Consider the following 27,499-nt stretch of genomic DNA (forward strand, 5'->3'; position numbering starts at 1 on the left):
GCGACCCAGGCGGCCACCGTCGGGTAAGATGGCGGCGGAGAGCAGCGACAGCGAGGAGGAGGATTTGGTGAGCTATGGAAGCGCGCTGCAGCCTCTGCAGGAGGGTAAGGGATCCCCGGGAGGTTCGTTTGTTCCTCCTCCGTCCTTTCGTCAATCGTTGTGGCGAGCGCTGGGGAGCGGCCCGGCGTGAGGCGCTGGGGCCAGGGTATCCCGAAGGGCCTGCGCGGTCCGGTCCGGTTCGCGGCTGAAGGCCCTCCATCCCTTACTTGGGGGAACTGCGGCGCGTAGGCTCAGCGCAGACCTGCTTCCCCTTCCTCCTGCTGCCGCGGGGCGTGGGGCCTTTCTCGGCAGCCGTGCTGCCCTGGGAGAGACTCTGGCCCGACACAGGGCGAGCCGCCTGGGAGCGGAGTGGGAAAGGCCTCGGCGCTAGAGCGGTTTGCGGGTGGGGCTGGGGTACCCCGCGGGTTGTGGCGGCGCTGCACTGGGTGGAGCCGGGTGCCAGTCTTTGTTTTTGTGCTTTCCCCAAGCCTCAAAAAACCCCAAACAAACAAAAAACCAAACCCAAAAAAACCCAGACAGTATAGTTCAAGTATAAAAGTTCGAGTGTACGCAGTGGTTATGCTAATCTGACCGCCCGATGCTTATCTTGATGAGATGGACAGGGCATCGTTGAAGGACTAATGTACAGTTGTGACTCCCAAGTCGGTGCCACTTTATTCAAGATATATTGTTAAAAAGGGAAAAATGTTTATGTCAAAGTCTGTGGCTTTTATGTTTTGTTTTAGTTTAGACACTTTTGATGTGTAATTTCTCAAGCAATTACTGAAGAAATCCTGCCAGAGATTTTGCACACTTAAAAACTAAAAATGTCCTTTCACAGAAAAAACCCCCAATGTTCTCAGAAGTCAGTAGAATTAAGAGTTTTGATGTGAATGCTTCACGCTTTTCCTTTAGCAATGTGCATCAAGGGTGTATACAAATAGTTACAGTGCAGTGGAAATAAATGTAAACTGCTGATGCTTTCCACTTCAGGGTGGCTAGTGTTTGATCCTGTTCTTACTTGAAGGAATGGCTTCTGGAGGAAGGGGGAAGTCTCTTTTTCATGTAGAATTGTGTCTTACTTTCTTGGTTTATTTCATTGTAGGTGAACGAATTAAAAAGCCAGTTCCTCTTCAAGAGCAGACTGTTAAAGATGCAAAGGGACGATACCAGCGTTTCCATGGAGCATTTACTGGTGGCTTTTCAGCTGGTTACTTTAACACTGTTGGCACAAAGGAAGGTTAGATATTTTGCTGTCTTCTGGGAATAGTTAAATTGAGAACCATATTTTCACATTAGTGAAAGCAAATTAACTGTCATTAAGCATTTTTGTTCCTGCTATTCCTTATACTGTGAATAGTTGAGACAGTATTGCTGAAGTTATTTCTCCTTGAGTCTTTGGACTGTAATTTTACAAATGTTCTTTGATGTATACTTAAGATGTAAGGTTGAAATATTTGGATTGTTTTCAAATACCATGTTGCCTTAAGTACCTTACTTAAATATTTATCTTCTTTAAAGGATGGACACCTTCAGCTTTTGTGTCATCACGGCAGAAGAGAGCAGATAGAACCATTCTTGGACCAGAAGACTTCATGGATGAAGAGGTAAATTTAGAAAGGAATCGAAAACTTGTGTAAATAGTTGCCATAACAGCAACTACTAGGTCATAGAGATGGTTTCACGGGTTCACTTAAGAAGCTCCTGTAATGTCAATATTGAATAATAAAACCAGAACTCAACCCTTTCACTTTATCAGAAAATGCAAATGCTTTTGAAGCGGTTTAAGATATTTCCACTAAAGCTATTGAAAAAACTGCTGTATAAGTAGCTTGAGAAAATTAGCCAATATGAAGGTTATGTGCCATTTTCATTACTTTACTATTACAGTAAGTAAGAATTTGAGGGATGTTTAATCTAAATGTTTTCATTTTGTGTCTATTTACAGGATCTTAGTGAGTTTGGGATAGCACCAAAAGATATTACAACTACAGATGATTTTGCATCTAAAGCTAAAGACAGAATAAAGGAGAAAGCTAGACAGATAGCAGGAGTAATTGCTCCCATTCCAGGAATCACTGCATTTGACGATTTAATAGGACCATCTAAGTAAGTAAATTTACATAAAAGTTTGCCAAACAGTTCCTTTCACTTAAAAGTGTTGTACTGCTTAGTAAAGTAATGTTTGGCCACAGTAATTGTGAGAGACTGGAAGATCCTGCAGTGTTAGATTTCCTATGTGGCCTCCACCTTGAATGTGCAGACTGGTACCACGTAAACATTTATAAATGGGAGTGTGTATGCAAATATTAATACATTCAGATTTGATTTTAAAGTGGGATATAAAAACAGAAGTTCAAATATTATATAGGTATATTATTTATCAACAAATAATAAAGGTGTGGTTTGAAGTAATTTTGGGTTTTGCTTCCTTTTGTTTTCTTTGTAGAATAACAGTTGGGGTTGAACTGTTACGAAAAATGGGCTGGAAAGATGGACAAGGTATTGGACCACGAGTCAAAAGAAAGCCATGCAGACAGAAACCTGGTAAGTTCAGGGAAGTTCCTGAGCTAATTAACTGTCTTGTTAGTAGAAAGTTAATATTAGTAGAATGATTAGAAAGTTGATTTCAACTTTCTCCTTTTATTGATGTAATGTGGTGTTACGATGTCTCTTACAGATCCTACAGTGAAAATATATGGTTGTGCATTACCACCTGGACTGTCTGAGGCTTCTGAGGTATTGAACAGGCACAATTGGTTTGTTGACTTATGTAAAAATATGTGATAACATATTAAACAAACAAAACAACTTCTTCAGTGTCCTTGAACAGTATTTAAAAATGCATTTTCAAATCTCCTTGAAAGTGTTTATAAATACTTTTTATGTTTAATGTGAAGAAAGGTTTTAATACCTAAATTTCTTCTTTTGCTACGTAAGCAGGTATAGTTCATATACAATTCAGGAAATGCAGACTTGCCTAGGCTCGTGTTAACTGAATGTTGTATAAGCTCAACATACAGAACTTTTAGTCATATTTGCTCTTATAAACTTTTATTTTGTACAAGGATGAAGAGGATGAATTCCAGCCAGAGAATGTGACGTTTGCACCGAAAGATGTAATGCCTGTAGATTTGACTCCAAAAGACAATGTCCATGGACTTGGCTATAAGGGTTTGGACCCCTCACAAGCTTTGTTTGGTGTATCTGGAAGAGAACACCTGAATCTTTTCACAGGTGGTTCTGAGGAAACAAGCAATTTACTTGGTGATCTGAGACACAGTAAAGGAAGAAAACTAGGTATTACAGGTCAGGTGAGGATATTTTTTTAATGTGTTTAATGATTAGTGCAGTAAAATCCAAATATTTTTGTTTTTTCTTACGTGAAAAGCTCCTAGTCATTGTAGTATTATTGTAAAAAATGTTAAGTGTGGTTTGAGAATAGGATTTTTTAGAACTTATTTTGAAGATGTGGAAAAATCCTTAGAACTCTCATATGCCTTCACTTATTGAAACTATAAAAGACAACTCTTAAAAAATACCTGACTCTGAGTAGCTGGATGGAAAAACATCTTGTGTTACTTTGATTAGATAAAGTTAATATTCAGTATAATTTAGTTTATGTTTCTGTGTATTGTACTTTCAGTAATGCTGTATCTGTCAGCTAGAGAGGTTTTGTGTTGCTCCAGGGTATTTGTAGTTCTTATCTAGAAGCACTGTCAGTTTATGTTTTCTGGGAATTCTACTTGTTTAATTTGCATGTTAACTGACGTATTTTTTTCCTTTTGAGAACTTAACCTGGTCTTAGTCAGATTGCACATGTTATTTTACTAGAACTGGTCTTCTGTCCCTGTCCTGTACAGACCAAACTTGCTGTCCCTCTCTGCCAAGGGAGTGGAATGTGTTTGCTTTTGTGCTCACTAAGGTGTGGGGTTTTTTTTCCACCTCAATTTTTGTGGTGAAACTACACTTTTTCCAGTATATATATATTTGTACTGTAGATTTTATATAGTTGAATAGATGCACATGCAGATGTGTTCTGATACGCGACTTAAAAATACTTTTACGCTTTCAAGTTCTCACTTAAAATATATATTTTAGGCTTTTGGTGTAGGAGCTTTAGAGGAAGAAGATGATGATATTTATGCAACTGACACACTGTCAAAATATGATACAGTTCTAAAGGATGAGGAGCCTGGAGATGGCTTGTATGGCTGGACAGCACCGAAACAGTATAAATCCAAAAAAAGTAAGAACTGCGGTTCTGTCTAAAGAGTGAGTGTAATATGGGGGGAAAAAACCCACAAATGTAGTCTCTATTTGCTATGTATTTTAATTTTCAGCCTTGATATCTGAAAATTCAACTAGTCCTCCTTCTGTGTTGAAGTGTTCAATTACAGAAATAATTTCCAAAGTCCTCCACTAATCCCAGTGCAGATTAAACCCTCAAAGCATAATTTCAAAAGGACAATATGTGCTGCTTTGTGAGATACAGCATTTGGTTTCACTGAAGAAAACATATGATGGTGAACCACAGTTACAAAATATGACCCAGCCCTTGAAAAGAGAACCTTTTTTTTAGATAAACTTCTGTATTTTCAGATAATTTTTGCAAATTCTATCTTGGTACCACTTTATTTTTACTGCACCGCTTAAGTGCATGAAATACTGTAGTAATTTCTGGGGTACCTGCTCATGTTGGCTGTACACATTAATGGCACTGCTGGTGTTTGCTGTGCACAGTATGGACACTGTTGCTTCACTATAAACCATGTTCCCCCTGCACCAATCACTCTGGTAGCAGTTTTTACTTGCATAATACTAACCCAGAATCAGAACCCTTAATTTTAAACGAAAGGTGGTGAAAACAACGAACTACAATTATAACTCATAATAGACAGTGACAAATGGAAAATATTCAGAAAAAAAAGAATTGCCTAGCATGCATGTTTTAAATATTGACCAACTTTGTGATCATTTTGTAGGGCCTGAAAGAGAATTTAAATATATAGGAAAAATCCTGGATGGTTTTTCCTTGGCATCAAAATCATCAGCCCCAATCAAGGTAAGCAGATAGTGATGTTTTATGTATTAAGAATAGCATCATTCATCATGTGAACTGTTCAGACTCTACTACTTGTCGGTGTTTTTCTGTTCTTAGAAATAAATGTTCTGGTCAGCAGTAAAAATTGCTGAATGAACAAAATTATAGCACTGGGGGCTGTTCAACAGGAAAACCTAAAATTTATCAGACTCCTGAAGGTATTTAAACCTTGCCTGTGTACTGGCTTTGAACAAGTGCCTTCCAGACTATTCACTGCTACTTGCCATAAAGTTGGAGGAATGGTTTAATTAAACTGCAAAATAAAAAAAATTACGTATTTTGGTTCTAGATCATTCAGTTTTCTGTAAGAATCAGGCCTCATGCTTTGTCTGCTTTGCTATTTTGGTGACAATTTAATTTCTGAGTCCTGTCTTCAAGTTGATATAATTCATGCCATACATATTTGTATGAATTGTATGTATAAATTGTATGACAGGATCCTCTTTCAAAGGAAGAATATTTGTGTGGTATATAAAATTGCATTGTATAGGGAACACAGGAGAACCTTTGAAGTAACAGCTTGTATGAAGAATGTGGGGAAAAACACTTTGAAAGACATAAAAATATAGTAAGTACAGAAGTACTCAGTAGTCCAATTAATTGATTAAATCATTTGACTTCAGTTAAAAAAAATAGTAAGCAATGTTAAGAGGTATTTTCTCAAATAAAAGCAGTGCATCTTAAGACTCTTGTTAATTTTTCTGTCACTTAATGTGCGTGTTTTCCTGTTTTTTCATAGTTGACAATATATTGTCAATGTGTTTGTTCCCAGAGTTTGTATTACAGTGCCGCTTACTGACAGGGTCTAAAGGAGTTGGTAGCTTGCACTATCTGTTTTTACTGCTACGATGTAAATTGAGGAATTCTTAGGTTGAACTGACTTTTTCTGAAACACAATAGTTACTGCATACAAAGTTGTCTCCCTCAGTGGATTTTTTTGTTTTGTTGCCCCTTTCCCCCCCAGATTTATCCACCGCCCAGCCTGCCACGAAATTACAGACCAGTCCATTACTTTCGACCTGTGATAATAGCTGGGAATGAGAACTGCCATTTACAGAAGACATTGGAGGAATCGACTGGGAAACTGGAGAGTGATCCAGCACAGCAAAGCAGGCATGCTTTGAATGCAGCTCAGAGGAGGGAACAGCTAGGAGAGACTGAGCTGAAAGGTACTGAGATACGTGACCGTATTTTTGCTTGTGTTCCAGGTCCCCTTTTGTTTATAGAACGGTAATAATTTGGTCTGGCCTTGAATGCTTATTTTCTAACATAAATACATCAAATCTAGTTACCATAGCAAGAATACCATTTCATTGTTCAGTTTGATCTCAGCAGTTGAATTGTTGACATAGCTGTCTGTATTTTCATTTACTTAAAGACAAAAACTATGTGTTGGATTTTGTTTTGTTTTGGGGGTGGAGGGGGTTGTGGCCTTTTTTGAATATCCTAGGCTGTGAGGATTTTTTCTGTAAAATGAGGTTTCACTGAAATACATTCAAATATACAAAAAAGATATACAAATGTGGCTCACATTTGTATCTACAATAGCAAACTTTATTAAGTTATATGTAAATAGCATAAAAGATGTAATAGTGGCCAAATTTTTATCTGCCATGTATGCCATTTTATTTTTAATTTCTGCTTAAGAGCATTTTATCTGAATGTATACGCATGTGGTAAGGATTTTTTCCTCTGCTAAAGGGGAAGAAATAGTTATAGTAATTTTTCATTTCTATTTATCTTTTACTGCTTTCTTTCTGCTTTAGGTCCAGCTCCTTCTATTTTGGAATATCTGTCTGAGAAAGATAGAGAAAGACTCAAAGAAATTAAACAAGCATCTGAACAACAAATGAAAGCAAAAATAGTGTCTCAGCAGTCACCAAAAAACAGATTCCACCCAGCCTCTTCAGAAGATGCTGCTCACAAATGGCAAATGCTGCTGGGGGGACAGTTAGCAAATGTTGGTTCTAGTGACTTCAAACCATTTGCAAAAAATCCCGAAAAACAAAAAAGATATGAAAATTTTGTGAAAAGTCTTCAAAAAGGAGAAAAAGGTGAAATACTGCTTGCTTAATTTTTTTTCTCCCCCTCCCCGTTTGGTTTTTTTTTTTTTGTCCCAATGCATTTTATATTCACTATGAGTTCTCTTCCTTAATTCTACAGCATTTCTCCCTTTACTTCTTTTAGGACCAATGTTAACAGATTTTTTTTACTGATACTTAGTCATGTTGATTTCAGGAAAACTGCTCTGTTATTCAATTGTCAGAAAGTCTTGATTTTAGGCATTACATTTCATACTTCTACAATGTAGCAGAAGTTAAGTTCTACTTCATTTTCCTGGATTTCCCTTACTTCAGCTTTGGTTAGTGGAACAAGCCTTTTCCTTTAGTTTCTTTCTCTTTGAGGAGTTAAACTGACAGATCATATAAAGGCAGAAAGATGACTGGGTAACAGAATCAAAAGAAACCCCATACACTCTGCACCAGGGGGAGATAAGGACCCTAAAGTGAATGAAGTATTTCACACTTGTCAGAGCTTGTATTATATGTCATTTGGATACTCAAACTTCTGCTGTCACTTATGTTGTTCTCAGAAAAATTTATGACTGTAAAAACACAGTATACATGCAGAGCTCTTACTCAAAACCAAAAAAAATCCAATCTCCTTCATCACCTCTTTTCATGCTGTTTCAGTCTCCTTCCATTTTGTTTAGGTTTTTGCTATTAAATTATACTGTGGTGTATCTGAGATTAAACCAGGTACTGGCGATGCCTTGTGGTGAGTTTTCCAGTACTGTGATTTTTCTGTAAGGCATAAAAAGCTGAAATTGATCTAGGGAGTTCATCATCAGCTCATGACTCTAGATTGCCTTGAAATAAACTTTAAAAAAAAGGGTTGGGTTTTTTTTTCAAATTTTGAAGTACACAGGGGCTATTGGGGAAGAAGAGGATGGGCACCAGGAAAATTTGACAGAGGAAAGCACATAGTGATAGGTAGAAAACCTGGGTTTGTTGTTTTAGTTGTGGTTTGGGGTTTTTTTGGGTTTTTTTTTAAGAAATCCTTTTCATTATATAAAATAAATATTTTCTGGTCAGTAGCCTCTTCTGGTTGCTGCATTGGGACACACTACTTGAGCTTTGAACCCATAGTTCCTCTGTTCAGGACTGGGATTTTCCCTGGGTAAAATTGAGTATTCTCAATTATGACTATATGACTCTAAGTGCCTCCTGAGTCATAATGATGAAAATGTAGGAATGTATAAATAACTGGAATGGTCAAAGGTCTGTTCTACTGTGAGTGTATTTGCTTGGCTGGTATTATTTCCTCTTCCTTCTGGGAGAAAAAGTGAACCTGTTGCTGTAAACCTGTGTCCAAACTCTGTATTTATCAGTGGGCACTTTATGTACCAGAAAGCCCCTTAAAAGTTACAAAAGCCTAGCCAGGCTTAAACTCTTTCATTCTATATTTTATTTATTGATAAAGCTTTGGATTATACTTTTTGTTTTAATCACCTGTTAAATCCGTTAAGTATTTTGAACATTCTTTAGAGGGCAATGAGTAAGGAATCAGTTTTACAAGTAAAATTATTTAAAATACCCATTTTGCATTTGGCAAATGCTGTCATTCTTGCTGTCTTGAAAAACTACCTCCATTTATCAGGGATTAACACAGTTGAGATTAATATTACCCTTACGCTAAATACACATTAAATATTTGCAAGGATGTTTGCTTATTACCTTATTTTTTGTTTGAAAAGTGTTGACCTGAAGTAAGCTGTAATCTCTGCTAAGCATTTCTCTCCCTATCTTACAACAGATACATTGGAGCGCTTTTTAGACCCGAATATGTCAGAATGGGAGCGAGGCAGAGAACAGGAGGAGTTCTTTCGTGCAGCAATGTTCTACAGATCCTCAAATTCAACACTGTCATCCAGATTTACCCGGGCCAAGTATGAAGATGATGTTGACAAAGTTGAAGTTCCCCGAGACCAAGAGGTATATGCTGTTTACAGTCTTTTAATACATTGGAGCTGCAGTTGTTGCCTTAGCCCTGACATTGTTTTTCTTTTAAACTCTTAGGTAGATATGTTGCTGTTTTATTGCCCTTTTGTTTAGCAGCTTTTGAAAACACTCGGTGCATACGGAGTAGTGATTTGTTAAACAGCATTTAAATATTTATGGCTTTGTCCTGTTCTTAAGTCTTACAGCAGTTCATTAAGTTGTTACTTATTTAGCAGCTATAAATGTTTGACCTTTTTCAGAATGATATTGATGATAAGGAAACAGCTGTGAAGATGAAGATGTTTGGCAAACTCACAAGAGACAAGTTTGAATGGCATCCTGATAAGCTGCTGTGTAAAAGATTTAATGTTCGTGATCCATATCCTGAGTAAGATAATTGATACTTACATTTTTAACACTTTTTAAAAATTCTGAGTTTTTCATTTGCTTGTGGAAAATCTGGCTTGATGTTTTCTTGTATTATAAGGGAATACAGAACTGCCTAATATTTTTATTTGCATCATGAAATACGGTGACCTCTGATAAAATAGCATGCATTTGAAGAACTACTGTAGGTGCTTCAGCTTGTTGTAGATAATTTGAGGACTTTTCTGTGTTGAAAACAATAATCAGCAAACACTTTTATTTCCCTCTAGTTCTTCTGTAGTGGGTTTACCAAAAGTGAAACGAGACAAGTATTCTGTTTTTAATTTCTTAACTGTGCCTGAGCCCACCACGTCTGTAACTCAAGCAACAAACGAAAAGATCCAAGAGAGTAACAGTCTCAACAGTAAGTTTGTTGTTACTTTATTAATTTAGCTATACATGAGATAATAGTACAGAAAAAGCATCTTTTTCATTGAGAACCTAGCCACATGATTTTTTTTCGTTTAAAAAACCAAAACAAAGAAATTGAAAATAAAAATTCAGGGACATAAAAACTGAAGTTAGTGATATAATGCTAATTTCTTCTACCTGGAAGACATTTATAGGTCAAGTATTCATTAGAAAGATTTTAAAAATGTCAAACTGAAGAAGCAGAGTAATTTAAAATCAAGTAGGCCATGAAATGCAGAACAATTTGGCATGCAGATGATTTGAATATTTTGGATGTTTTAGAACCAAAGAAACCTTCAAGGTGGGATGTGTCAGATAAAGAGAAGGAGAAGAAAGATTCTATCAGTGAATTCATTAGTCTTGCTAGATCAAAAGCTGATGTTCATCAGCAGCCACCAGTGCCAATAACAGAAGAATGTGGAACTGGGACAAGTGAACCTCTTCCCACTCCGGTGAGTGTACAATAGGATTTGTACTTAAAGGGAATTGCTGTAAACCTTGACAACCCAGAAATAAGATGGGTCAATATATGAATTGATTTCATACAGGTCAGTGTGCACAAGAGCTAGCTCAGGATGAGCAAAGGCATGAGATGGCACTTTGAAGAATTTTGAGGTTATAAATCTGGGATGCAAGATGTTTGCAGCTTACAAGGACTGCAGATCTGATTATACCTGAAGTGGAGCTTAAAAGAAGAAGAAATGTAGCTCAGTAGTCTGGGAACTTAATTCAGTGACTTTACCACCACTCTGCTCACAGGCAGAGAATGTATTTATTTCTCCTTTCCATAGAGGAGAGCGCATGTTTTGTGGAGAAAGGTGATGTTTTCGTTTTGCTTTAATTTAGTATTATATAATTGAACTTTGAATTAATGAATTAGAATTTATAATATCTGGGGATCTGTCATCACAAACTGCACTACTCTTTACAGGACACTGGCTTAGTTCTGCAGTGTTTCAGAGCTTTACTATTTGGGACTAAGATTTATTTCGCAGCTATTGTGCCATCAAAATGTTTTGTAAATACCTGTCAACATGCTTGAAGTTATTCCTTATCAGAGAGAGATTATTAGTTTCTTTAGTGTTTAAATACAGTCTGTTATGATGCTATTTAGCAGGTAGCTAATGAAGATAAGAATCAGGAGGAAGAAAGTGGGCGACCACCCATGGACTTATTTAAGGCCATCTTTGTGAGCTCCTCAGATGAAAAATCATCTTCCTCTGAAGAAGAGAGTGATGAAGAACAGCAACCAACTACTTCAGAAAGAGAGTCAGAAACCACCAAGCAAGTTGATGTACCAGACAGTTCTTCCTCTAATGTACAAGGTAATACTTAATGGATGTTCATTTTCATTCAGCATAAAATAAATACCTTGTAAAAGTTTCATTTTTGAATCACGCATTCTTGGACTCTTAGGACAATGTGATGCTCCTGTGCAGATCATCTGAGATTGGCGGAGCTGGCCATGTAGAAAATGTGAATAATACAGCACTGCACAAGGCCTTGCATGTTACAGTGTTATTAGCATTGCCACGTACCTTTTGTGTAGATCTTACAAGCAAACTGCTGTATGGAATATGCCTATTATACAGTGAGGGGGAACAAAACATCTAGTGTTAGAACATGCTTAAAATGAAAATACTTTGTCCACTTACTGTCACAGTTGGTTCTATTGACATTTGACTTTTAGTGTTTATTAACCTTACACATCTCATGGAGTTTTTTATTCATTCTGAGTAGTGGAAAAATAGTACTGTGTTACAAAATGGAAGCAAACAAATGCACTGATAATAATTTAATTAATAATTGTATAGTTTAAAAGGTAAATTTTGATTTAAAAGAAAAAAAACCCACAGTGTGTCGACATGTTTCAGAATGTCAGCTACCCAGTTGGCCAAAGCAGTCCATAGAGATAGAGGATGCTGATGAGTTTGCTTTCTTAAAGGTTTTTTGAAAGCCTCCTTGAACTTTCTTTAACACTTCTTGGAAAAAGTATTTCCTTATTTGCCTTTCAAATATAGCAAGTTTTGGTTTTCTCATAGAGAGTGTGACTGCTACAACTGATTCTTCGTTGCCTACTTCAAAGGAGGAACTGGATGCAACAGAGGAATTCGGACCAAAGTTGCCACCAGCTTTTTCTTCTGGTAGGTTCTGTAAGCATCTAGAGTGTAAATTCTGCACATTGAAATTGTATATAAAATATATGATAACCTCTCTTTAAAAAAGGCATTTCTGAGTAGGCATTCTATCTCTTAAATGTGTGTGTTATGTCAAACAGCCATCAGCAAACGTTTTGTTGCCATGCTATGACCCACCAACAGGAACCTCTTTGCCTGTGTACCAGTTTTGTTTCAAGTCTGTAGAGGCAGTGATAAAAAATTGATGTGAAAATATAGCAATTTCACTTTGTAACAGATTGCAAAGGCATTTAATTACAATAGGGATGTTGCAGTTAGGAGTTTTAGACATGTAATTTCCTTTCTAAAGCTTAGGGGTTTTGTTTGTTTAACTATTATATTAGGTTAAAAGTAATACAGAATGTAATAACCAAATTACCCTTCTTTGGTCTTTTTTTTTTTTTATTCTTTATGCATTTGCTTTGTACTTTAGGCACTACTTGGCAGCAACAAACAGTGGTGCCACCAACTTTTCCTGGACCTAGTAGGAAAGAAAAACATAGGAAAATCAGAGAGAGGCACAAGACTAAGAAAAAACGCAAAAAGGAAAAGGTATTAAATTTAAATACTGATTTTTGACTTGTTGATTCTTTGATCTGCCTTTCGAAATGTTTTATTATTTATGCTTGGTTTAGAAAAAAAAATATATACACCGGGACTAGAATGTAAGCAACAGAATTTCTCTAATGTTTTGAAACCAGAAAATTATCCTGCTATGATGCTGGTTTTTCCATATATACATATATGTGACTACAGGTATGGTATTGTGGGTAGTTTCATGTTCTATGTGGAAGATGTCAGGCATATTCTGGGAATTGCATTCCTGGCTTATATACAAGTAACTGTAATAAAACTTCTATTTTAGGGGGAGTTGAGTGCTTGGATTTTGGTTTATCTTTTTTTTTTTTTTAGCTCAGTCTGAGTAGTGGAAAAGAGTCATTGATAAGTGTTCTGTTTCAGTTAAGCTTTGGGTCCATACTGAAATAAACTTTTGTCGTTTGTTGACATTCTGAAAAATCCAAGTCTTTCACAAGGAGATAAAGGATTATTTCTCTTCTTTTTACAGAAAAAGAAGCATAAGAAGCAGAAAAACAAAGGAAAACACAAGAATAAAAAACCAGAAAAAGACAGCAGCTCAGACACTACAGATAGCAGTGACAGCCTTAGTGATATGGATACCACAGGCTTGTCACCTAAAGAACTTCTAAGAAGGTAAGCAGAAAGGTTACTTTAACACTTCAAACTTTGCAGTGAATAATTAAAGCATCAATTTATGAGTTGTCATTCTAGTGAACCTATTTGCAGCAAATGTGAATAAGCCAGTTTCTTTATGAAGGTAAAATATTGCTCACTTCGGTGAGGAAAGAGTACAAATATTAGACGTTTTAATCTAGAGGGTAATTAATTCTAGGATAGCCTCTTAAGGTAAAGGCCACCATATACACAGCCCTAGTAGGGCTAATGGACATTATACTTAAAGATGATTGATATTTTTGGATGGTATTTTGAATCGGAATTTAAAATAGAACAAGTGCAGGTGGAGATTCATATTTTCGTTTATGTACTTCTGTTTACTTGGGAACATTGAAGAAACATTGTGTGCTAAGATTCCATTCAGATCTGTTGTGTGGCGCCAATGCTTAAGCTAGTCTGCGCTTCAGCAAGGGACAGTGAAGCAAGCAGAACAATGCTTGAGCCATGTACATGTCTTCTAAATTTAGACTGCCATTACATTTTTGTAAACTAGAGACTTGAAGATAGTGCTAACATAAATGTGAAAATCAGAAGAGCACAGTTCACAATATTTTGCTTACATGCTTCAAGTAAGGTAGGAACAAACGTAACTGTGTCTGATGCAGATCAGTCAGCTTCAAACACGTCCCATGTGGAACAGTTGCTATATTGGCATCTGTTTAATGTCTCTTACTAGCTGAAGGAGAGGTGTCATGGTATTTCTTGAATACCACATCCCTCTGGTCTAATGGCAGAGTGATTGGGGTTGAGGTGTGGAGTAGAATGGATGTACCAACTGGCATTAGAAAGGGCTCTGCCTTCCATTCCTTTGGAACTGAGTGTCAGTTATGCATTGGTGTTTTCTTATTAAAAAACAATCTACTACTTGGATTTCTGAATAGCTAAAATGTGTTATTATGCATTTTGCACAAAATAGACTTCTTTGTACAAACAGTTGTTTTGGAATCTTCACATTTGCATGTCTCATCACTGAGAAAATGTTTTTAACTAATGTAACTCAGATCTCTCTCTGAAACTAAGGTTTAAGAAACTGCTCGAGTGATTAAATGTTCTTAATGTGGTGTGTGACTGTTTAGTGTGACTTTTTTTTCCTTCCTTTTTAGGTTAAAACAACTTCAGTATTGAAGAGCTCTCTTGCTTTCTTCAGTATTGTGTGACTTGATCTCAAATTTTTGATCTCCTCCGTGATGGTAGATCAGTGGTGTATAATGTGAAGCACTATAGATACAGTATTCATATTGAATTTCTTTGAAAGTAAATGTGCATATGTTTATTTTATGATGTTTCATGAGTTCCAAATGTATGGATTGTAGAACATTAAAAAGACCCCTTTCTGGGCATAATAATCTGAAATACTGCAGGCTCTGTTTTAATTAATTAAACAAAGCATTTTAATAAACTTTATTATTGGAAATAAGCTTTGTATAGCGATAATTTTTTATGCCTAGGTCCTCTAAAATGCTGGAGAATCAGTTTCAGTCTGAGTTAAGTTAGAAAGTTAAAACTAAAGCAATGTAGAATTTTTATTGGGTGCACGTATTTTTATTGAATCCAATGCAGAATTTCGCATTGCAGTTTTTGAGTATCCAGGTATTATTTATGCCTCTCCAAATTGTCTAACATTTACTATAGCTGCTCTAAACCTTTGATAGAATCACAGAATATGCTGAGTTGGAAGGGACCCATCAGGATCATCAAGTCCAAGTCCTGGCCCTGCGCAGTTCATTTCACACAAATTATTATGGCTAATGTGCTAAAACATTAGTACTATGATTATAATCTGCCTCATTTTATGTAGTTACAAAGAAAACTGTTCATGCTACTTTTTGTCCACAATTGTCATATTGCAGAATAATTTAAATATGAGCCATGAAATAATACTGAGCTGCCCAGAGGTGGTGGGCAGCAGCTCTGGGGCCAGCTTGGAGCCCTGGCAGGAGTTGCTCGTTCAAGTGGTCTGGGAAAGGCAAGCAGGCTGGGGCAGGCTGGGCCCCACGCCCACGGGGCAGTCTGGGGATGAAAAGCTTTGTGTCCCTTTGTGTGTGGTTAATGCTTATAGCAGCTGGTGTTTGTTAGTTCTGTTCACACAAACACATGCTTGACAGTCATGAGCAAACTCCCAAATGAGTGAAGAAATGACTTTTCAAAATATCTTTGCCAAAATTTGTAACAATCTTGGTTAAAACGTGTGGCCTAAGAGCTCGATGTGCTGCGTTTTGGTGGACTAGAATCAAGGAAATGAGTGTTTGAAAGACTTGAGAGACTTCCTGAGATTAAAGATTTTTTTTTTTTGAGTGGAAGAAGAGTTGGAAAACAAACCAAAACAAACCTCCAGAAAAATAAAAATGCAATACCCATCTATCAACATTTTCTTTTCTCAACCAGATTCGGTAAATCTGCTCCAAGGTAGTACCAAGGATGTGAACTTTGCTCGGTCAAGTGGAATTTAGGATACATTCTCCTATGGTTCCTGCTTTCATACTCCCCCTCATGGACTAAACTGTCAAAAATAATCTCAAGGAAAACTATTCCTAAACATTGTTTCTTTACAGATTCCATTTAAAATTCTGGGAGGACACAGTGATAATGTGAGCTCCTGCCATTTTTGCTTCGAAGACACAAAAATACTTTCATGTTCTTAGGCAGTGAAGCTCTTCGTATGTTATGAATGCAGCAACAACAAATTAAAAAAAACAAGGAATCTCAAAGCTGAAGTTAGGCAAGAATGTTATACAGGCATGAAGATTGACTGAATCATCATGGAGCCTTCTGAAGGTATTTTACCGAAGTTTAAAAATAGTGGCTGTAAATGTTTTTGCAATCACAGTTAATAGGAGAACACCTATTTCATGCTTAGAACATGTTGGCGTTAAAGGGTGACTATTGTAAGCACATGTTGCATACACTAAGATCTCTAGTTTATTAATATTTTAAAATGTGAAAGTTGATACACAAAGGTTGCTTGTTATCCTGAAAGTTCCTTTTTTTGACTTGTTAATGTATGTGACTGGGGAGTAGGAGAAGTCAGGGGTGGGACAGTTGTTACCACCACTGCCATGTTTTCATACTTGTCACTGTCTTTTTCCTTGTATTTCAATCTCAATTGACATGCACTCTTTTCTTGCTCCTCTTGAGTTTTGTGTAGTTGGCTGGGTTTCTCTAAAACTCCATTCACCCTGGGGAGAGGAATGGTGAGATCTGAATGGGGAAAGTGTACACATTCCAGGTGATCAAATCTAAATTAAGTCTATTAAGATAGCTTGGAGACATAGAGTTATGTGAACCTGTGAGTGCTATGCAAGCAAATGGCTGTATCTGTGCTAAGCAGATGGCAGGTGTTGAGATCTGGCATACATTAAGCAGTCATGATTTAATCTAAGAATTGGCAATGAGTAGTAGTGCATTAATGTCATATGAATTCAGATGAAATAGTTTCATAAAGTATGTAAAATTTTGATTTCCTGCTGTGCAGTGCAAGGTTTCTACTATAACCAAAAACTTTTTCCAGGCATACTGAAAAAGCCCAAGAAGCCCAAAAGCATAAGAAGTCCAGACAAAGTTCAGCATTATGTTATCCAAGAGCTGTGGATGGCTAGCTCAAAGAAACCAGGAAATCTAGAAGGAATAAAGTCGCATCTTCTAATGACGAGATCTGAAGTAAATCAGCACGTGGCAACTGTAAGCATATATTGTTGATTGGACATATAAAAGTAAGTGTCTCAGTGTGTTAGTCATGACATTTATAGTTTAATAACTGTCAGATTGAGAGTTCCAAACTTTCCTGCTTTGTCTGAACTCAGTAGTGCAACTTCATTTTTCTGTCTTTAGCGAATTCAGCTCTCTTACATATAAGGAAACTGAAATCAAGACCAGAAAATAAGAAGATAATCCATTAATTTTTTTCAAGTACAGTAAATCCATGAATGTTCTTTTTGCTGGAAAGATAATCTGCCACTTGCCCGGAGCATCTAATTTCTGTTTAAGAAATTTTATCTTTGTAATTTTTATCTAAGGAAGTTTTCTTTAACACTTGTTGAGCAATAGTTATTTTTCAGAATCTATCTAAAAGTATTTGCCTGAATATTGGGAACTTTCTGACAGCAATGTACAGGCAAGATTATGTAAAATTTATTAAGACAAGCCTAATTTCCTCCCCTACAGGAACAGATGAAGCAATTAGAATTCAGGAGAGTATGGTGGATTTGGATCATGGGGGGTTAGGCCAGCCCTGACAATTTTCACTCTGGCGTTCTCCTTTTTTCCCTTGGAAAGAGAAGATACCAAATGACTGGCTGTAGTGAGAAAGCATTTGAAGTTCTTCTTGACAACAAACAGTGTCTCTGTGAACTGACAGTCCACATACCTTTTGGAAAACAAAGATTAATAGTGCATGCAGCAGACAAAGACTGGGTAAGTCTAGAAGGGTAATTTTGACTGCAAGACTTTTTTGGCTTGATAGAACAAGAACATGCAGTGGCTTTGATCTATTTTTTTTCTTTGATCTTAGAGACATTCCTAATCATTCTGGTGTCAGTTAGTACATTGACACACACTGAAAAAAATAAGTGAAAAAGTTAAAAATAAATTTACTTTCAAGTTTTGTCTGTTATCAAGAGCTGCCAAGTTAGCAGGATAGCTCCTTCTAGTGAAAGTCCTTGTGAGGGAGCAGCTCTGGATCTGAGGCTTGGTGGCAAAAAGGGCAGTTGTAGTCAGAGGTACAAAACTTTATTCTCATATTGAAGACAAATGTAAGAACACATCATGAAGGGAGTTTACATTGCCTACTTTCTAACTGATTCTAAAATATCTTTGTACTTAGGCAAACAAAAATCTGATTGAAATAATTGGGTTAATCATGGAAATGGAAGATGGTTTACCTAGGTGAAGGTATGATGACTGATCCTGTGATACTCTGAAATGTGAGTTAATCTGTGTGTCAGCAGTCCTCATGGGTTTTTGTGTTAGATACTTACAGTCAGGTGGGCACCATGATCCATTTGTAAATCTTGATTCATGTTTTTATTTGTTTTACTATAGAACTTAATAGAAACATAGAATTGTTTGGGTTGGAAGGAGCTTTAAAGATCATCCAGTTCCAACCCCCCCACCGTGGGCAGGACACCGTCCACTATCCCAGGTTGCTCCAAGCCCTGTCCAACTTTGCCTTGGATACTTCCAGGGATGGGGTGGCTACAGCTTCTCTGGGTAACCTGAGGGCCAAGGCCCTCAGGGCCGGGGCCTCACCACCCTCACAGCAGAGAACTTCCTCCTAATATCCAGTCGAAACCCACCATCTTTTAGTTTGAAGCCATTTTCCCTTTTCCTGTCACTTCAGGCCCTTGTAAATCTCTTTACATCTTTCTTGCAAGCTTGCTTCAGGTACTGGAAAGGCATAATTAGGTCGCCTCAAAGCATCTCTTCTCCAGGCTGAACAATCCCAATTATTTCAGTCTTTCTATGTAACAGAGCTGCTCCAGCCCTCTGAGCATCTTGGTGACCTCCCCTGGACCTGATCCAGTAGCTCTATGCCTTTTCTGTGCTGAGGACCCCAGAGCTGGAAGCAGTACTCCAGGTGGGATCTCCCCAGAGCAGAGTAGAGGGGCAGGATCACCTTCCTTGACCTGCTGGCCATGCTGCTTTTGATGCGTTACTTCAAAGCTTTATTTATGGGTTAGGATTGCATTATGTTTTGAATGTCATACAGATACAACAAGAGGATAGCCCTTTTCCTGAAATCACTTAAAACTCTGTGTGTAACAGGGTAAATAGATAGGAGATGATGGGGAAGTACAATGGCCTCAGGTTTCCCCATGGGAGGCCTAATTTGCATATTTGAAAAAAATTCTTCATGGAAGGACTTGTCAAGCATTATAACAGGCTACCCAGGGCAGTGGTGGTATAATCATACCCAGAGGGATTGGTATTGTAGATGTGGAGGAGGTATTGTAGATGTGGCACTAAGGGATGTGGTTCACTGGTGGACCTGGCAGCAGTAGGTAATTGGTTGAACTTCATCACCTTAGAGGTCTTTTCCAACCCAAATGATTCTATGATAAATGAGCCAGTAATTCAGTATAGGTCATTATCTCAGCACTTCAGCAATCTGTTGATTGCTCCTGTATCAAAACAAAACAGATGTTCAAGTGGGATTTTCTATTATGAGAGAGATTTCCAGATATTTATAGGTGAATCCTTCAAATCATGAAGGACAGCAAAGGGAACCCGATAAATTTTGAAAATGTAACAACTAAATGACAAAGGATGGCATCAGAGGTAAGGCAGAAGGGAGATGAATATCTGAGACTAAATCACAGAGCTTTGTATTTGAAGACAAGAGCTTGTATTTGTGACTGAGAATGAGGAATCAATGAAAAAACAGGGAAGGACATAAAATAGACATTGGAGGGGAATCTGTGTGTTGGAGGTTAAGATTTTTCCATTTTTTCCCTTTCTCTTAGGGAATTTTGTGCCATTTGTTGCTAAGAGATGATAATGACTGCTACTTAGGAGACAAAAGAAGTGGCCAAGTTGGGGGGAAGGATGCAGCTGCACTCTAGTAGCTGAGGAGTTTTCTCTTGGAAGGGCAGAGATACTTCGAGATTTTGGCTGGGGTCGAGGAGCTGGGCTCGGCTCCTCTTGCTCTCGGCTCAGAGGAAACGCTTAAGCTGCTGCTACTGTGGAAGAATTCACCGCCATCGCGGAGTCCAGCCCATTACTGTTTTCTCCTACCATGAGTGAGGCTTTTGCTTGGAAAAGCAGCTGTTGAACTGGGACCTTACTAACACCGGATCTGACTGGAAAGGACCATTGAAAGGAAGAAGATGAATGTGTCTTTACAAACAGACCATGCGAATCTGCTTGTAGATAGGGCTAGGAGCTTAGAGATAGGGAAGTAAGAGAAGAAAACTCTCAGTTCTAGAAGATGTTACTAATCAACACAGACTGTTGCTCAGCCGAGGCATTCCTGAACCTAGAGAAAAAGAACAAAAACTTAATAGAATTATTAATAGGTTTTATTCTTTTATATAACAAAAAGGGGGGGGTGCATATCAGAGGGGGGCATAGAATAGGCGATTTGAGAAGTCTGTACCTTCTGAGTACCTCAGCCAGTGGGGAAGAGGGTGCTGCAGCCAGGAATTAGGATAAAAAGGGGGTTGCATCCCCCAACAATTTGAGAAACCCCATGGGAAATGCCCATGGCATCTCCCTTTATTCAAATAAAGTTACAGGACTTCTCTGTCTCCTTTTTGGACATAAACCTCTGGTGTTTGTGAATTAATTTTCCTGACACCATTTACTTGGGTGCCTCAGGAGAAAAACCTGGGACCCTGAACCCCTTCCCCTTCCCGGAGGGCGCGTCTCCCTGATACAGGGGGCTTAGAATTTTAAGAGTTAACTACTGACCGTGGTATTGCTAGTATTGCTAAATTTTGCAGCTGCTTGCTCAACAATGTATATTGCTTGCTTAACACTCATTGCGTGTGCCAGGCAAAGGGAAGGGAAGGATATAAGGGAGGATAAGGGGAGGATGCAGGACCGTTGGCAAGGGGAAGAAACTGTGACCAAAGATCCTGCTCGGACCCTGAAACCAGCCCAAACCAGCTCTGAAGTTTGGACTTGGGCCAGGAACTCAGAGAGCATGCTTAAGAAGGCGAGGTAAAAAAGTTCAGCCTGAGTACTTAACTTCATCTGAGGAAGACCTTTACTTCATCCCAGAGACCCCAGCCTGCGACCACCAGGTGGCACTGCGCAAGCACACTGATATGTTAATAACTTTAGCGCTAATTATAATATGAAGCAGGGACAGGCAATGAATATGTATAGACATATTTTGTAATTTGATGCATATGTCGTTTGTAACTGGATAAATACTAAGCCAAGAGCCACTGAACGTGCGCATGTCTTTGGAGGAGAGATTCCCCCATGCACCTTAGCTGATTAAAACATACCTACTTTGCAACTTTTGAGTTGTGGAGTCTTTTCTGTCTATCATCCCGTGCTGCGTGCAGCAGCTGCTGCAGAGAAGCCCAGCTGCCACTGCCCTGCCCTGCTGTTTTCTGCCTCCGGCATTTTCGTTACACTTTAACCCAACACCCATGTCTGCCCAACTCCCCACAGCTCCTGCTAGGACTGCTGGGTCCCTGCTACATTTGGTTTGTCACCCTGGGTGTGCCTGCCTCTACCATTACAGCTGCCATTAACCGCGTGAGCTCCAGGCTCGCGCCACGGTGCCCCTGCAGTTGCAGGGGAGTCATCGCACAGCACCCCTGCCGGCTGTGACCAGAACTGTGCCAAAGGGGAACGTGCTTAAAGAGGGGGAAGAGACTGGTTATTGGGTTTTCTGGGGATTTTTGTTTGTTGTTGCTGCCATTGTTGTTGTTTGTTTGCCTTGTCATACATATTAGTAAAGCACCGTTATTTCTTTTCCCGTATCTTTGCCTGAAAACCCCTCAATTTAAAGTTAAAATAATTTGGAGGGAAGGGGGTCATATTTTCCATTCCAAGGGAGGTTCCCACCTTCCTTGGCAGAGACCTGTCTTTCAAACCAAGATACTGGTGGAGGAGTGTTGCACATGAATACAAGAATGGGAGGCTGCACTCATGAAGAAAATGATGTTGCAATAACTGATATAGGAATGGCAGGCCTTGAGAGCCTGAGTTTTAATTATGTGAAGGAAAATGGAAAGCCACATAATTTATGAATAAAGACTTGCTAGGATTTAGGTATGGACATGGATGTGAGAGTCTAAGAAGAACTCTTTTCAAGAAATTTCTGGTGAAAACTGCTGTGATAGGAAGGAGATAAATAGAAGTCTGTGTGTGATAGGGGAAGAACTCTATTTCAGCTGGTATTAAAAAGAAGGAATAGGGCACTACAGCCCTGTCAGTCTCACTTCAGTGACTGGTAATATCATGGAAAAGATTACTGGAAAGTATTGAAAAATGCCTTGAGGACAACACAGTCATCAGTCACAGCCAGCATGGCTCCATGAGAGGAAAGTTCTGCTTGTCAAACCTGATTTCCTTCTGTGACAGGGTAACCCACCTGGTTGATTTAGGAAAGCCACTAGATGTAATCATTTTGGATTTCAGTAAAGCTTTCAATACTGTCTCTCCCAGGATCCTTCTGGACAAAATGCCCAGTGTTCAGCTGGATAAACACACCATGGGATGGGTGAGCAGCTGGCTCACGGGTTGGGCACAAAGGGTGACACTGACTGGGGTGACATCAGACTGGGGGCCTGGGGGGTTCTGCAGGGCTCCATCCTCGGCTCTGTGCTCTTCAACATCTTCATTACAACCTGGACCCAGGGCTCGAAGAACACTAAGGAAGTTTGCTGGTGACACTAAATTGGGATGAGCTGTTGACTCCCTTGAGGGCAGAAAACCCCTAAAGAGAGACCCAGACAAATGAGAGAGATGGAGAATCCCCAACCATGGGAAGTTTGAACACAGGCAAGTGCTGGATTCTGCACCTGGGAGGGGGCACCCCTGGTTGTGTGGATGGACTGGGAATGAGAGGCTGGAGAGCAGCTGTGGGAAGGGACCTGGGGGTCCTGGTCGATGGCCAGTTGGATCTGAGTCAGCAGTGCCCTGGCAGCCAGGAGGGACATCCCTGTCCTGGGGGCATCAGGCCCAGCATCACCAGCCACAGCATAAGAGAGACATTAAGCCATTGGAGAGTGTGCAAAGGAGGCCATGAGGATGGGGAAGGGTCTGGAGCAGAGGCCTTATGAGGAGCAGCTGAGGGTGCTTGATGTGTTCAGCCTGGAGAAAAGGACATTGAGGGGAGACCTCACTGAGCTCTTCAACATCCTCCCCAGGGGCAGCACAGGGGCAAGTACCAATCTCTGTTCTCTGTGACCAGGGACAGGACTCCGAGCAAACAGCATGAAGCTGAATCAGGAGAGGTTTAGGTTGGCTGTCAGGAAAAGATTTCTCCCCCAATGAGTGGTCAGGCACTCGAACAGCCTTCCCAGGGTAGAGGTCACAGCTCCAAGCGTGTTCCAGTGTTGTCTTGTAACTCCCTTCCTCCATGCTCCTACTTTTCTCCATCATTGCACAATCATTTATCCTACGCATACTCTGCTAGCAGACTGTTTACCACCAGCTTCCTTCATCCACATGAACTACCATAAATCTCACCTTGTTCTCATCTAAAATTTGTAGAGGATCTCTTAAATCATTTCTGTTTTGCATATTATGTCTGCTGAATCAAACAGGAATCTTTTTGTTGTTTTAAATGCATGTTGGAATAGTTTGATAGTTTGTAGCCTCTTTCAGGGCAAAGGACTTGTCTAAATCTGCTTCTGAGTTCCACAGGGCTGGAAGTCTCACTGCCCTGTGTTCTGAAAGTTATATATAAATATATATCACTTATATAAAAGAACAACATTGAATTAGCCAACATTCAGGGAATTGTTTGTCAGTGAGATTTATACCTTCAGAAAAGTTCTCTTTCTCTATTCCATAGCCTTTCCATTAAACCTGTCTTGTCAATTAAAGAAGAAATGTATCCTGATCCAGTGTCAATCTGTGGACATAATAATTAAAATAACTGCAGCATTTTTAACATTTGGTTAAGTAGCCATGTAGTGCCTCCACTGGTACTATTTCTGGCATATTTTATTCCTAAATCATACTTTAAATCAATTTTTATCAGATTGCGATGTTAACTGATATGTTTTTTGATCACTAAATAGTACACATGCTATGCTGTGTACTGCAATTGTGTATATTTTTTAAAATTGTTGAACAGAAAGTAAAATACCATTGTGTACAGCTCTGTGAAACAATTTTCCAATCAAAAATGCTGCCAGTTCATAAATTTCATGTGGTCTTGTGCTTTATGTATTTCTATTTAGGAGCAGAGATTGTGTTGGTTGCAGGAATTATGCACACATGGAAAAAATAAAAAAATTTTAGTAATATAGTTGTATTTTTAGTTGTTAGAATGTTAACAAGTCAAATTTCTCAGATGAAATATGTAAAAGTGACAGTTTATGCACTTCATAAAATAAAAAGAGAAAATGTTACTAAAATGTTTTTCACATCTAGTGACCTTCAATATAAATATTACTTTGGATATCTGGGAATATTTGAATAAAAATGCGTGAGGGGAAAAATTTTGCCCCATTTAATGGAAACCTGCCACTTTTAGTAAACTTTATTGAATAGCTTTGATGTCTAATGCAGCATTTGTGGAAAAGGGTTACCCAGCAACATAACTACTGAAAATCCAAAAAACCCTACTGATGTGAACAGTTCACATTCATTAAAGAAATATTCATAATGGCTTCATATGGCTATTATTCAATGGTTATTTATTCTTCATATTTATTCTAATGTTAGAAGTAATGAAATATATTGTAATGATGAAATGAAATTGAATTGACTGCTTGCACTGAAAGTTACATACATGACATTTTTATTCTTAGTTTATATCTGAAATATAAATAATCCGTTTTTCAACTAAGCTGTGCAATAATTTTTGCTGTAGCCATTAAGAATCTACTTTCAGTTAGTGGGTGTGAGAAGGTTAAACCATTGTCAGAATTAAATGTTGAAGAATACTTGTATATATCCTTTTAAATGCATCTTGCAGAAGATACAACTGCAAAATTTCTATTTATTGCTTTGTTATTGAGAAATAAGAAAACAAACATTCTTTGTTAGCACAATAAAATATAATTAGGGTAAGTAGGCTTGATTTCAATTCTAGTTTTGGTGCTGCTGATTGCTTGCTCTCAGGTAAGTCTGAATATGAGCATGTCTCGCTTTTTTCAGATACAAATGGGTATGATTATAATAATCCATCTCAGAAGATTTATTTAAGATTGATTAAATTAACATTTTAATATTTCAACAGGGTGTCCTTGTCTAATTCTAAGTTTATTACTAATGAAAAAATAGAAAAATTTGATTTAAAGACATCAATCAGCTTTTACCAAAACAAGGTACTAAGGATTTCTTTCCTAATCTGCTTATAGGTTATAGAAAGTCTGCCATAAAACTCTCTCAAACCCTCAAGCATTGTTATTTTCTCTTTAGTGGACAGTAGAACATGAAGATGTAATTTCATGTAATATTTCCTTTGACAAGAAGTATGGGGTATCTGGTTCAGACAAAGAAAATACCATGGAAGTTTTTTATGCAATACATCCAACAATAACAGCACATATCCAAGGTAAGGCAAGATTTATGACTTTTACATCTTGTTAATGCAGCTCTTGATTTTGTAAAAATGTGTTATAAAAAAAAATTGAGAAAATTAATTAATTTCATTCTGTTTGAAGATTTTTATTTAAGAAAGGCAAAAAGACTCATCTGTAAGACATTAAACCTAGGGTTCTTTAGCATATGCTTATAAAAAGGAGATAACGGGCCAAAATTACACTGAACAGTGATTGCTTTTTGAACAATAATTTTCCTTTGAAGGTAATTTTGCTACTGAGACCTCAGTTCTGTGAGGCTTTGTCTTGCAGATGGTTTATTATCTCATCATTTGGGGGGGTTGATCTGTTTTTGTTTTGTTTGTGCTTCGGGTGGCTGCTGTCTCCGCCTCACCCCCCTCCTCCCTGGCTCCAGGACTATGGTGATGAATGGGAGCCAGCCCAGGGCTTCCGGAGGGAGTTTGGGGCAGGCTGAGGGGCAGGCCCTTTCTTTTTGGCACAGGCTATTCAACTGGACACACGTGGCTGGTACCGCTGACTGGGGATATTGCTGCTTTCTGTGGATTTTGCCTGCTTCTTTTTTTTTTTGTTTGTTTTCCTGCAGTACTGTGACTGGGGTTGCTGCCTTGGCTTCTTCTGCTGCTCTGCTGTTGGGAAGCCCAGAGCCAGTGCGTGCTGCGCCAGTACCGGGGACCACCCTGCTTTCCCACCAGGGGCTGCCCTCCCACCCTCCACACAGCCCAGACCCTAAGGACCAGCCAGAGCTGGTGAGAAATCCCGGGGGACCCTTCCCCTGCCGTGTTCGAGAGCCAGGCTGCTGCTGCCCAATGCCTGCTGTACCCCTGCCATTGCTCCAGGTTTGTGCTCCACTGTAGCTTTTCACACCTGCCTGCCAGGAGGACCCGTGGGTCCAGCTACAGCTGTGGAGTTTCTGCTGCCTCTTGCTTGCTACCTCCAAGTAAGTCTGCCCTGCAGTTCCACCTTGCTTCTCTGGAGGTTCCTGCTACAGCTCCTTTTGCTATCCGGAGGGGGCACCAGGATTGGCTCCCGCTGTGAGTCTGTAAAGGAAGCGCCTTCTCCATCTCTATTGCCGGCTGCCTCAGCCATTGTAGATGTGGAGAAACATGGCCGGACCCCTGCCACAGCGCCCCCTGCAGGCGCGGGGAGCCATGGCACCCGCCCTGCCCGGCCGGGAGCCACCAGCGCCCCTGGCGGCCGCGAGCGGAGCTGCACCCAGGGGAAAGGGCTGCGGCCGGGAGAGGCGGCGCTGGGTTCCTGGGCGTAAGGTTCCATCCACACTTTCAATATCTAGCATTTATTCAGGTTTTTTTCTTTCTTTTTCTGTGCCTTTATTTTTTGTTAATAAACAGGTTTTTTCACTTTCACCCTCTGGTATCTATTTCTCTCATTGGCAGAAGAAAAAGGAGTTACTGAAGCCCTTTTTTGGTAGAGCAAATGCTCATTCCAGGGTATTTTCTCCTGAAATTTGTCTCAAAACTGAGACAGGCTTCCACTCAGGTCAGTGAGTTTGACATTCCTTAAGAATTGTCTTCAGAATATATAAGCAGCCATACAAATGTAAAGTTAGCTCCAGTGAATCAGAGCCTGATGGTAATTCATTTAGATTTAAAAACAAAAAGTGCACCAAATGGATTGTACCAGTTAGAATTCTAGGTGACACTATCAGGAGATGTTTTTCCCATATCATTTTTCCTCATATGCTTTTGAAGAAGGTCATTCCCAGTGCCAGAAGCCTTGCTCAGCATGATCTCCTGAGTCTTCACCCAGTAAGCTCGCTTTGAAGTCAGCCACACAGGAAAACCATTATGTCAATTTAGGGCATTGTTACAATTCTAAGAAGGAAGGATGCAACAACAGAGATGTCAAATCAACTCTTAAGAATATTGACAGCAT

The 27,499-nt window shown here is 39.0% G+C and overlaps 1 protein-coding gene across 5 annotated transcripts; it reads left to right on the plus strand.

Annotated features, from left to right (window-relative positions):
• On the plus strand, nt 1–26,276 carry GPATCH1 (G-patch domain containing 1). Of its 5 annotated transcripts, none has more exons than XM_082289795.1 (25): nt 1–104; nt 1,145–1,279; nt 1,561–1,646; nt 1,988–2,148; nt 2,489–2,586; nt 2,720–2,778; nt 3,108–3,353; nt 4,141–4,288; nt 5,025–5,104; nt 6,108–6,312; nt 6,910–7,197; nt 8,960–9,138; nt 9,405–9,532; nt 9,801–9,934; nt 10,264–10,433; nt 11,096–11,306; nt 12,024–12,125; nt 12,592–12,710; nt 13,225–13,370; nt 14,516–16,187; nt 16,921–17,090; nt 17,574–17,822; nt 18,232–18,331; nt 25,464–25,599; nt 26,190–26,276. In XM_082289795.1, exons 1-20 carry the CDS (start codon nt 29–31, stop codon nt 14,535–14,537), a joined length of 2,793 nt encoding a protein of 930 aa, XP_082145921.1. In that variant the 5' UTR covers nt 1–28; the 3' UTR covers nt 14,538–16,187; nt 16,921–17,090; nt 17,574–17,822; nt 18,232–18,331; nt 25,464–25,599; nt 26,190–26,276. The 5 variants fall into 5 exon arrangements, with proteins under 5 accessions (XP_082145921.1, XP_082145920.1, XP_082145922.1 ...); XM_082289794.1 differs by having other exon boundaries at nt 18,232–18,299; XM_082289796.1 differs by lacking the exons at nt 25,464–25,599; nt 26,190–26,276 and adding an exon at nt 25,403–25,455 and having other exon boundaries at nt 18,232–18,299.
• The last annotated feature ends 1,223 nt before the right edge of the window (nt 26,277–27,499 follow it).

Source organism: Coloeus monedula, assembly GCF_965178545.1.
Source record: "Coloeus monedula genome assembly, chromosome: 13".
In the NCBI taxonomy this organism is placed as follows: Eukaryota; Metazoa; Chordata; class Aves; order Passeriformes; family Corvidae; genus Coloeus; species Coloeus monedula.